Source organism: Crotalus tigris, unplaced genomic scaffold (assembly GCF_016545835.1).
Source record: "Crotalus tigris isolate CLP2741 ecotype Arizona unplaced genomic scaffold, ASM1654583v1 scf7180000024116.2146003, whole genome shotgun sequence".
Lineage (NCBI taxonomy): Eukaryota > Metazoa > Chordata > Lepidosauria > Squamata > Viperidae > Crotalus > Crotalus tigris.
Window position 1 is genome coordinate 1601764 of NW_024100393.1, and position 12994 is coordinate 1614757.

Consider the following 12994-nt stretch of genomic DNA (forward strand, 5'->3'; position numbering starts at 1 on the left):
CCCTTCCTCACTTCCCTACTATCTTTATTTCCATTTGTATTTTGTATTATCTCAAAAAAAATTATACATGTTATGTATGGAAAAAAAAGAGTACGCTGCAGTTTTAAAGTTAGCCTGATAGGCGTTTTTAGGAAAGGCTAAATGAAATTCAGTAGCTCGTCCAGGGAACTTAGGATGGATTTGAAGCAAGAATTGCTCAAAGCCTTTTATAAGAAGCTTAGCGCTGGCAACCACACCGATGTAAACACCCATCATTATTGGGCGGATCCAAATTGGCAGAAGTAAAATTGCAGCATTCTGTCCCTTTGCAGAGACTGAGGGGTTTTGCCAAGGGATGGCCCTTTAGTGACAGATGGTTTAATAGGCCCATTTACAATGGTACTTTGCACCTGAAAATGTTCCAAAACTTAACTTTGCTTCCAACAAAAATGGCCAATAAAGTGAAGGCCGGCCTGCAACTTTAAAAACAAAACAAAATAAAACAAAACAGAAAAACAGGATTTTTAGTTTGCAAGGCGTGCATGCCTGAAGATGTTGAGTTTTGAACTAGACCAGGGGTAGGAAACCTTGGCTCTTTTATGACTCGTGGACTTTAACTCCCAGAATTCCTGAACCAGCATGGCTCAGCTTGGAAACCTCTCCCTTTCCCCTCAGCGTGGCTGGCTCAGGAATTCTGGGAGTTGAAGTCCACGAGTCATAAAAGAGCCAAGGTGGCCTACCCCTGATCTTAAGCATCGATTACAGGTACTCCTTGACTTACGAACACGACTGAGCCCAAAATTTCTGTTGTTGTGTGGGACATTGATTAAGTGAATTTTTCCCCCTTTTACGAACCTTTCTTGCTGCAGTTGTTAAGTGAATCACTGCAGTTGTTTTTACGTTACATGGTTGTTAAGTGAACCTGGCTTCCCCACTGACTTGGCTTTTCAGAAGGTTGCAAAACAGGATCACATGATCCCGGGACTCTGCAATGGTCATAATACGAATCAAATGCCAAGTGTCTCAATTTTGATCACATCACCATAGGGATGCAAAAATGGCCATTAAGTATGAAGAGCCGTGGAGGCGCAGTGGTTAGAATGCAGTATTGCAGGCTAATTCTGCTGACTGCCAGCAGTTCAATCCTTACCGGCTCAAGGTTGACTCAGCCTTCCATCCTTCCATGGTCGGCAAAATTAGGACTCAGATTGTTGGGGGCAAATATGCTGACTTTGTATACTGCTTGAAAGTGCTGTAAAGCACTGGGAAGCGGTATATAAGTTGTAAGTGCCATTGTTATAGTTAATGGACAGACGGATGGATGGACGGATAGACGGAGTAAGTCTAAGTCAGTGGTTCTCAACCTGTGGGTCGGGACCCCATTTGGGGTCGAACGACCATTTCATGGGGGTCGCCAAACAACGCAGTCTGCCATTTTCCCCCCCTTTTCCTTAGCTGTGCTACTCTCTTTTATTCTATTGGCTTTTGAATAGAGTCTAATTCTATTGGCTTTCAAAAGCCAATAGGAATTGTCCAGGCTGTCTCTGCCCTGCTGAGCCCGCTGCACCAGTTGAGTAGTCCTCGACTTACGACCGGTTGAATAGTCCTTGACTTACTACCGGTTGGGGGTCGCGTGCCTGGCTGAGGAATTCTGGGAGTTGAAGTCCACAAGTCATAAAAGGGACAAGTTTGAAGAGCCCTGGCATAGACAGTCTAGGGCAGAGGTCCCAACCGTGGCAACTTTAAGACTTGTGTGGACTTCAACTCCCAGAATTCCTCAGCCAGCTTGGCTGGCTGAGGAATTCTGGGATTTGAAGTGCACAAGTCTTAAAGTTGCCACGGTTGGAGACCCCTGGTCTAGGGGGTGGTTTATCCACAAATGGTGAAATGGATCGAAATGAAAAGGCTTCCCAGAGCAATTCAGAATATATAGAGGCGGTCCTCAACTTACGACCACAATTGAGCCCAGCATTTCTGCTGCTAAATAAGGCATACCTTAAGGGAATTTTGCCCCCGTTTACACCCTTTCCCGCCACAGTAGTTAGGTGAATCCCTGCAGTTCTTAAAGTTAGTAACACGGTGGTTAAGTGAATCTGACTTCCCCACTGAAGGTCAATGACTCGACCCCGGGAGTCTGCGATCGTCATAAATACGTGTCAATCGCCAAGTGTCTATAATGTGATCACATGACCACGGGGATGCTGGAATAGCCGTTAAGTGTGAAAAATGATCGAAAGTCCCTTATTTTCAGTGCCATTGTAACTTCAGTCAATAAATGAACCACTGTTTAAGTCCAGGATTACCCATCATGAGGAATGTTGAAGAAACGAGGAGGACGCGTTTCAGAATTTGAGAGTAGCAATGGAAGTTGTGTGAATGTACCGAAATCTGAGGGTTTTTTTTCCAACAGGGTCTTGGAGTTTGGGTTTTCTTCAGAACAAGGAAGGAGTGGGGGAAAATCCCCATTTTTGCCGAGAGCAAATGTGAAGGGCTAAAAAAGCTTGGCGCCCGCCTTCTGAATACGACGCCATATAGCAGTGGTTCTCAACTTGTGGGTCGGGACCCCATTTGGGGTAGAACGACCATTTCATGGGGGTCACCAAACAAGGCTGTCTGCCATTTTTCCCCCCTTTTCTTTGGCCATGCCCCTGGCACCCGGTGATGTATAAGTGGTTGGGGGTCACCACAACATGGGGAACTGTATTATGGGGTCGCGGCATTAGAAAGGTTGAGAACCACTGCCATATAGACGGCCCAGATTGGATTTTACTGCTGGAGGCAAATTGCGAGGCAAATTGCAACAGCTACCTTATGAATCTACGGCAGCCTTAAAGACTCAACGCAAACCACGAGGAGGTGAAACTAAATCCAGAGGAAGCGACAGCCCACATGTCTAGCTGTGCACATTCAGCTGCTGTGTCATTCTCTCTTAGCCCAGCCTGCCCCGTTGGGTTGTCGTGGGGGGGAAACTGAGGGAAATGTGGGATGTCACTAATATTCTTCTCATCTTACCTATTACCTTATCCTCTTATGACTGTAACTCAGTGGTTCTCAACCTTTTTAATGCCGCGACCCCCAACCGGTCGTAAGTGGGGGCCTACTCAACCGGTCGTAAGTCGAGGACTACTCAACTGGTGCAGCACCGTTTGCAGAATGGGACTTTTGGCAGGCTCAGCAGGGCAGAGACAGCCTGGACAATTCCTATTGGCTTTTGAAAGCCAATAGAATTAGACTCTATTCAAGAGAGTCTATTCTATTGCTTTCAAAAGCCAATAGAATAAAAGGGAGTAGCACAGCTAAGGAAAAGGGGGGGGGGGGGAAATGGCGGACTGCGTTGTTTGGCGACCCCCGTGAAATGGTCGTTCGACCCCAAATGGGGTCCCAACCCACAGGTTGAGAACCACTGCTGTAATTTGTTGCTTGTATCTTACAATTTATATTGTTTTATTTAGTATCCTGGCACGACTGTTTATGACTATCACTAAGTGCTGTATCTTATGATTTCTGATGAAAGTAGCTTATGATGATTATGATCACAATTTATCACTTGTTGCTTGTATGTACACTGAGAGCTTATGCACTGGAGACCCAATCACATTTGGCCAATAAAGTATTCCATTCCATTCCACTCCATTCTATTGCGTTTTATTCTATTCTATTTCTATTCTATTCTTATACCTATTCCCTATTCCAGTGATGGTGAACCTTTTAGAGACCGAGTGCCCAAACTGCAACCCAAAACCCACTTATGCATTGTCAGGTGCCGGGTGGGTGTGGCCCATTGGGTGGGCGTGGTTGCGGTGATAACAGCAGACTGGGTGGGACTAAAAAGTTCAATCAATCAATTCCAACTTTGTAAGATCTTTTTTTTTTCCCCACGAGAAGTTGAAATTGACTGATTGATTGAACCTTTTTTTTTTTGGTACATGGCGGCAGAGGCCTAAAGCAAAAAGGTTTTATAAAACCCAGCTGAAGGCCTAGGACTGGGGCGACGGCGCGCGTGCCCACAGAGAGGGCTCTGAGTGCCACCTCTGGCACCCGTGCCATAGCTTCGCCACCACTGAGCTATTGCATTCTACTCCTATACCTATTCCCTATTCCATTCCATTCTATTAATTTCCTATTTCTTTTCTTTCCTATTTCTATTCTATTCTATTCTATTCTATTCTATTCTATTCTATTCTATTCTATTCTATTCTATCCTATCCTATCCTACAATATTCTATTCATTTCCTATTCTCTATTCCAGGGGTCCCCAACCCTCGGTCCGTGGACTGGTACCAGGCCGCGGCATGCCAGCAACCGGTTTGCACAAACAAGCAAAGCCCCATCTGCAGGATACAGGCAACACACAAAACCATGCCCCCTCCAGTCCACGGAAAAACCTCTCTCCATGTAACCGGTCCCTGGTGCCCAAAAGGTTGGGGACCTCTGCTCTGTTCTATTCCATTCCATTCTACAAAGCAAAACAGGGGTAGTTCACAAGGTTAGAACGCTGGGCTGCCGATCAGCTGGCTCGCGTTCGAGACCCACTGCAGCTGCAGGGCAGAGTGAGCCCCTGTCACGAGGTCCAGCTCCTGACGACCCAGCAGTTTGAAAGAGGGAGACCGCAAGTAGGTTAATGGGCATCGATGGGCAACTTCATGGGGTCACAAAAGGAACCCCCAAGTGGGCGTTCACTCGGCCAACGGTGATATCACTGGCAAATCCTTTCTTCGGTGCTTCCGACACGAGACAAAAACAACAACAACAGGAGAACTTCTATGTATGTGTGTATGTCTTGGGACACTCCCCACACACCCCGGTCTCTTCTCCAAGGGCTGGCTGTGCTTTAGGAGCTTCCCTTGGAGCAAAATTGACCAGCTATTAACTCAGCTTCCTAATGGAGCTTCTGTGGGGAAAGTACTTGGGGTGCCCAGGCTCAATTTGAGAGAAGCTGCTCTGAAGGCGATTTACAATCCTTCATTAAAATGGCACTGAACAAAACACGACTTACAACTGGTTCTTCCTCTGATGACCGCTGCAGCATTGCCATGGTGACATGATCAAAATTCGGCTGCATGGCAACCCGGCATGTGCAAGTAGCCTGCAACTTACAGTCACAAGGGAGCCCACAATTTCTGTTGCTAAGTGACACATTTGTTAAGTGAGTTTTGCCCCATTTTACAACCTTTCTGGACACGGTTATTAAGTGTATCACTGCCGTTGTTAAGTGAGTCACATGGGTGTTTGGTAAACCTGGCTTCCCCATTGACTTGGTTGGGACAGAATGCTAACTAGTTTTCTTAGTCTAAAGCAGGGGTCTGCTGTAACTTCAATACTAAAAAGCAGAGACATCACCCTGCCAACAAAAGTGCGTATAGTCAAGGCCATGGTTTTCCCAGTCGCAATGTATGGCTGTGAAAGTTGGACCATAAGAAAGGCTGAGCGCCAAAGAATTGAGGCCTTTGAACTATGGTGCTGGAGAAGACTCCTGTGAGTCCCCTGGACTGCAAGGCAATCAAACCGGTCAGTCCTAGAGGAGATCAACCCCGACTGCTCTTTAGAAGGCCAGATCCTGAAGTTGAAATTCAAGTACTTTGGCCACCTAATAAAAAGGAAGGACTCACTGGAGAAGAACCTAATGCTGGGAAAGATGGAGGGCAATAGAAGAAGGGGACGACAGAGAATGAGGTGGCTGGATGGAATCACTGAAGCAGTAGGCATCAGCTTAAAGGGACTCCAGAAGATGGTAGAGGACAGGAAGACCTGGAAGAACGTTGTCCATGGGGTCGCGATGGGTTGGACACAACTTTACAACTAACAACAATTAAAGTGGCTTTTAACATTCTTTTTGCAGAGGAAATTCAAATAGAGCCTCTCTCGCTAAAACTGGGAGCGAGGTTTGTGCGGAGGGAGGGCACGGTCTTTCGGCCCGTCTACTCAAGCTTGAAGCTTTGGGCCAATCCCTTTCTCTCAGCCCAACCCACCTCTCAGGGTTGTCACGGGATAAACAGGAGGAAGGAATATTAGGCATGTTGGCCGCATTGAGTCATTTACATAAATAATAAAGGTGAGGTAAGCTCTTAAAAAATATATAAATCAAAAAATAATTAAGCAAAGGCAGGGAAAAAGCAAAGCGGTTCCCTCAAGGTGGATGGTGCCAGCCTTTGCAAAGAAAAAAAAAAATACCGATTTCTGATTTATCTCACCCGATTCTTCTTCTCCGATGCTGCAACATCGGGGGTATGAGAGCAACTTCGGCAGAAATCCTGCAGGATTCGGGACTTAAAAAGAAGCAGTCCGGCGTTCAACAGCCTTTGCTCTCTGCAGAGTTCCAGCCTGCTCCCACCGCTCACGTTCCATGTACCCTTTTGGACTTTTGTACTCGCTGAACTCTGACCCATCTTGCAACATTTCCCACAAATAGCAGGCACACAAACACACACACACAGCGCGGGGCCTGCTTCGTCTCAATCCACATCTGGAATTTTCCAAAGGTGAGAAGCAACGGCTTCCCACCAGGCTAAACATTTTTTTTAAAAAAAAAAATTTGTCTTACTGTTTATTATATCCCACACCTTTATCGATTTTATAAATAATTCATGGCGGTGAAGCCATACAATATTCCTTCTTCCCCTATTTTCTCCCACAACCACCATCCTGTGAGGTGGGACTGAACTGAGAGTTCGGTGACTGATCCAAAGTCACCCAGCTGGCTTTCGTGCCTAAGGTGGGACTAGAACTCACTATCTCCTGGTGATTGGCCCAAAGTTATCCAGCCGCCTTTCATGCCTAAGGCGGGACTAGAACTCACAGTCTCCCGGTGATTGGCTCAAAGTTATCCAGCCGCCTTTCATGCCTAAGGCGGGACTAGAACTCACAGTCTCCCGGTGATTGGCTCAAAGTTATCCAGCCGCCTTTCATGCCTAAGGCGGGACTAGAACTCAGTCTCCCGGTGATTGGCCCAAAGTTATCCAGCCGCCTTTCATGCCTAAGGCGGGACTAGAACTCACAGTCTCCCGGTGATTGGCCCAAAGTTATCCAGCCGCCTTTCATGCCTAAGGCGGGACTAGAACTCACTATCTCCTGGTGATTGGCCCAAAGTTATCGAGCTGCCTTTCATGCCTAAGGCGGGACTAGAACTCACTATCTCCAGGTGATTGGCCCAAAGTTATCCAGCCGCCTTTCATGCCTAAGGCGGGACTAGAACTCACTATCTCCCGGTGATTGGCCCAAAGTTATCCAGCCGCCTTTCATGCCTAAGGCGGGACTAGAACTCACAGTCTCCCGGTGATTGGCCCAAAGTTATCCAGCCGCCTTTCATGCCTAAGGCGGGACTAGAACTCACTATCTCCTGGTGATTGGCCCAAAGTTATCGAGCTGCCTTTCATGCCTAAGGCGGGACTAGAACTCACTATCTCCTGGTGATTGGCCCAAAGTTATCGAGCTGCCTTTCATGCCTAAGGCGGGACTAGAACTCACTATCTCCTGGTGATTGGCCCAAAGTTATCCAGCCGCCTTTCATGCCTAAGGCGGGACTAGAACTCACAGTCTCCCGGTGATTGGCCCAAAGTTATCCAGCCGCCTTTCATGCCTAAGGCGGGACTAGAACTCACTATCTCCTGGTGATTGGCCCAAAGTTATCGAGCTGCCTTTCATGCCTAAGGCGGGACTAGAACTCACTATCTCCTGGTGATTGGCCCAAAGTTATCCAGCCGCCTTTCATGCCTAAGGCGGGACTAGAACTCACTATCTCCCGGTGATTGGCCCAAAGTTATCCAGCCGCCTTTCATGCCTAAGGCGGGACTAGAACTCACAGTCTCCCGGTGATTGGCCCAAAGTTATCCAGCTGCTTTTCATGCCTAAGGTGGGACTAGAACTCACTATCTCCTGGTGATTGGCCCAAAGTTATCCAGCCGCCTTTCATGCCTAAGGCGGGACTAGAATTCACAGTCTCCAGATGATTGGCCCAAAGTTATCAGCCAGCTTTCCTGCCTAAGTCGGGACTGAAACTCAAGTGTCGCAGCTTCTAGCCTGGTGCCTTAATCACCTACATAGCTAGAACAGAGCTGGCTGTACCTGTTGTACCAGGTAGGAAAGAGCATCATTACATAAAGCCCCAAGGAGAAGAACCAGAATATGCCAAGGCTGGCCTTTTGTGAACTTTCTCAGTTCTGTACCTAGAATATGCCAAACTGACTTTTGAGGGTTGCTCAACAGTTTCATTCAGAGGAATGAAGTCTGCTGAACACACCCCGGAAAGCATGGATTGGTATGAGCCACAGCATGAATGAATGAAACATTCTGGAGAATATTAGGGGTTGGGGTTTTTTTTACATACCTGGTAAGAACTATAAATGAAAAGTTTAATTTAAGGGGACCAGGTCGGGCAAGAAGGTGACCATTATTTCTAACTATCCATTAAATCAGAATGACAATCCTTCAGCAGCGACTTCAGCATGCAGATGACACAAATGGCACCATGGAGGAGGCTGTGGCTGGCTTGAAAATGAAGAGGTAAGTTTTGCATGAGCTTCCAACAAATGTATTGGATACGCAATTACTGTGACCATAAGAAAAGCTGAGCGCCAAAGAATGGAGGCCTTTGAACTCTGGTGCTGGAGAAGACTCCTGCGAGCCCCCTGGACTGCAAGGCGTTCAAATCGGTCAGTCCTAGAGGAGATCAACCCCGACTGCTCTTTAGAAGGCCAGATCCTGAAGTTGAAACTCAAATACTTTGGCCACCTAATGAGAAGGAAGGACTCACTGGAGAAGGGCCTAATGCTGGGAAAGAGAAGAAGGGGACGACAGAGAATGAGGTGGCTGGATGGAGTCCCTGAAGCAGTAGGCGTGAGCTTCAATGGACTCCAGAAGATGGTAGAGGACAGGAAGGCCTGGAGGAATGTTGTCCATGGGGTCACAATGGGTCGGACACGACTTCGCAACTAACAACAACATCCAACTGCATAGTACATCCATCTGCCTAGGTACCTCTGAATGTATCACTTTCTCCCAGACCCACTTACCTTTATTGGATAGCTGTGTGATAATAAAGGCAGAATCTCAATTAAACCACCTTGAGCTAAGGAAGTGAAATATAAACCTTGGTGCAGGTAATCCTCGACTTACGATCACAATTGAGCCCAAAATTTCTGTGGGACATGTGTTAAGTGAGTTTTGCCCCGTTTTACAACCTTGCTTGCCACAGTTTGTGAATCACTGCAGCTGTCAAGCTAGCCACGCAGTTGTTAAGTGAATCTCGCTTTCCCGTTGACTTTGCTTGTCAGAAGGTGGCAAAAGCAGTTCAAGTGACCCAGGGACACGGCGACCGTCGTTAAGTATGAGTCGGTTGCCAAACATCTGAATTTCGACCAGATGACCATGGGAAGACTGTAACAACCGGTAAGCGTGAAAAAGGGTCGTAAATCACTTTTTTCCACTACCGTTGTAACTTTGAACAGTCACTAAACGAACTCTTTTAAATCAAGGACTATTGGTGCTAATATTCTTATGCCCTCTCTTGTTTTAAAGCTTGGAATCACAAACACTAGGGCTGGCTGAGGAATTCTGGGAATTAAAGTCCACAAGTCTTAAAGTTGCCAAGTTAGAAGACCTCTGGCCTAAATAATGGCAATTTTATTATTTCCCCACCCCAGGTGCCTGCCCCCCGTTTCTTACTGTCTTGCGCTCTCGCTTTGGCGGGATCGGTGGCTGTGGGTTCATCATGACTTGAGAAGTTGGGAATTGTTGCACGTTCTGCGCAGGATAATATGCACCAGCTGAAGGAGAAAAGAAAAAAAAATCAAGTTATTGCAGGGGCATCATATAGGCAGGCTGGACTTTTGAGTCTCTAGCATCTCTGAAGTGTACCAATTTTGTACAGGTAAAGTCCTCAGGTTACGACCACAGTTGAGCCCAAAATTTATGTTGCTAAGTGAAACATTTGCCAAGTGAGCTTTGCCCCCATTTTATGACCTTTCTTGCCGCAGTCGTTAAGTGAACCGTTGCATTGGCTAAGTTGGTAACACGATTGTTAAGTGAGTCTGGATCCCCGCATTGACTTTGCACTGCGACCGTCGTAAATATGAGTCAGTTGCCAAACGGCCGAATTTTGATCATGTGCCCACAGGGAGGCTGCAATGATCAGAAGTGTGGAAAAACGGTCGTAAATCAGTTTCAGTGCCATGGTAACTCTGAACTGTCACAAAATAAACGGTTGTTAAGTCGAAAACTACCTGTACAAACGTGCAGAGTACAAAGTCACCACTTGGGTAGCCTACAGGTAATCCTCGACTTACGGCTGCAATTGGGCCCAGAATTTCCATTGCAAAAGCAAGCTGAATAATAATAATAAAGTTGGAAGGGACCTTGGAGGTCATCAAGTCCAACCCCCTGCTCAGGCAGGAAACCCTATACCATTTCGGACAAATGGCTGTCCAGTCTCTTCTTAAAAACTTCCAGTGTTGGAGCATTCACTGCTTCTGGAGGCAGGTTGTTCCATTGGTTAATTGTTCTGACTGTCAGGAAGTTTCTCCTTAGTTCTAGGTTGCTTCTTTCCTTGACTAGTTTCCATTCGTTGCTTCTTGTCCTGCCTTCAGGCGCTTTGGAGAATAGCTTGACTCCCTCTTCTTTGGGGTGACCCATGAGATACTGGAACACTGCTATCTTGTCCCCCCTCGTCCTTCTCTTCATTAAACTAGACATACCCAATTCAATCAACCGTTCCTTCTATGTTTTAGCCTCCAGTCCCCTAATCATCTTTGTTGCTCTTCTCTGTATTCTTTCTAGAGTCTCAACATCTTTTTTACATCGCGGTGACCAAAACTGGATGCAGTATTCCAAGTGTGGCCTTACCAAGGCATTGAAGAATGTATTAACACTTCACGTGATCTTGATTCTATCCCTCTGTTAATGCAGCCTAACACTGTGTTGGCCTTTTTGGCAGCTGCAGCACAGGGCTGGCTCATATTTAAGTGATTGTCCACTAGGACTCCGAGGTCCCTCTCACAGTTACTACTATTGAGCAAAGTACCCCCTATACTATACCTGTACATTTGGTTTTTCTTGCCTAAATGTAGAACCTTGCTTTTTTCACTGTTGAATTTTGTTAGATAGCGCCCAGTGTTCGAGTCTGTCCAGAACGTTGAGTCACACACCAAATTTTACAACCTTTTGGCCATGGGTGTCAAGCAAATTACTGCGGTGTTAAGTGAATCATGTTGTTAAGCGATGCTGGTTTTGATTGTTGGACGTTGGCTGGAAAGGTCGCCCACAGCGATCACATGGCACACACCCCACAGGATGCAGCAGCGGTTGAAAATGCATGCCGGTTTCCAGCACCTGGATTTTGATCACGTAATGGCTGGAAGGCTGCCATGGTTGTTAAGTGGGAAGACTGATCGTACGTCACTTTTCTTCAGTCCTGTTGTAACGGTCACTAAGCCAGAGTTGTAGCCTGTGATGCAAACCAATGTTTGGCCTCCCATACAGCAGTATTCCAGTATTTGAGGGGCTGCCACCAAGAAGAGGGGGTCAAGCTGTTCTCCAAGGCGCCTGAAGGCAGGACAAGAAGCAATGGATGGAAACTGACCAAAGAGAGAAGCAACCTGGAATTAAGGAAAAACTTCCTGAGAGTGAGGACAATCAACCAGTGGAACAGCTTGCCCCCAGAAATCGTGGGCGCTCCATCACTGGAGATTTTTAAGAAGAGACTAGACCAGCGGTAGGTAACCTGGGCCCTTTTATGACTCGTGGACTTCAACTCCCAGAATTCCTGAAGCAGCCATGCTGAGGGGAAAGGGAAAGGTTTCCAAGCTGAGCCATGCTGGCTCAGGAATTCTGGGAGCTGAAGCTCACAAGTCATAAAAGAGCTAAGGTTGCCTACCCCTGGACTAGACATTCACCTGTCTGAGATGGTATAGGGTCTCCTGCTTGAGCAGGGGGCTGGACTACAAGACCTCCCAAGGTCCCTTCCAGCTCTATTCTATTCTACAACAGAAAAGCAGTTCATTTCTGAGAAAATTTACTTTTCTTTTGGCGGCTAACGTCTCTCCACATCGCCAAATTGCACAAGATCGTAGGCAAGCCCGCCACAATCACACGTGACTTTGGGATGAGAGAAAAAAAGGCAACATTTTTCAGCTATTTTGAAACCAAACGTGGGGAGAAACACGCCTCTATAGCATGGTACAAAATGGTGCGTTCAGCCCCGGATCAGCTGACAACTCTTGCTCTACACACATACACACCAGATAACCCTATCCTCAAACAATCCTGGCTTATAATCTATGGAAGTTCCTAGCAGAGGTGGGAGAACCCATACATCTCTGCAGGCCACTTTAGCTGACTGTGTTCAGCAGGTCAGCGGTTCAAATCTCACCGGCTCAAGGTTGACTCAGCCTTCCATCCTTCCGGGGTAGGTAAAATGAGGACCCAGATTGTTGGGGGCAATGTAAATATATATATATATATATATTGCTTACTGGTGTACACCGCTTAGAGAGTGCTTGCACTTAAAGCGGTACATAAGTCTCATAAATAAATAAATAAAATCAGTCAGGAATGTCAAAAACCTGGCCCAAGAAGCCAAACAAAGAAATGTCCCTGGTGGTTGAGCATTCTTAAGCCACCCCACTTCGCCACTCGGGCCATCTCTAATTTGAAGCTGTCACACCCTGTCCCAACTTGGGCCAAGGCCTTCTTGGGAGCGAAGCTGGGCGATGCTTAAATGCACAAACAAATCTGGAGGCACAGAGGAAGAGCAAAAGTACAGGTCGTCCCCAACTTACGACCGCTGTTCAGCCCCAAATTTCTGTTGCTAAGCGAGGCATTTGTGGAGTGAATTTTGCCCTGTTTTACAACCTTTCACGCTACCATTGTTAAGTGAATCACACGACAAGAACTAACGGGTGGAAACTAATCAAGGAGAGAAGCAACCTAGAACTAAGGACAAACTTCCTGACAGTTAGAACAATTAACCAGTGGAACAACCTGCCTCCAGAAGCGGTGGATGCTCCAACACTGGAAGTTTTTA

At 46.7% G+C, this 12994-nt stretch overlaps 1 protein-coding gene across 15 annotated transcripts in view; it reads right to left on the reverse strand.

Annotated features, from left to right (window-relative positions):
* Positions 1 to 12994, reverse strand: part of EIF4G1 (eukaryotic translation initiation factor 4 gamma 1) — a 133631-nt gene that overhangs the window by 63784 nt on the left and 56853 nt on the right. For all 15 annotated transcript variants that reach the window (XM_039322553.1, XM_039322564.1, XM_039322562.1 and 12 more), the window contains one exon: positions 9640 to 9740. In XM_039322553.1, coding sequence (XP_039178487.1) covers positions 9640 to 9740 — 101 coding nt within the window. The remainder of the gene's footprint in view (positions 1 to 9639; positions 9741 to 12994) is intronic.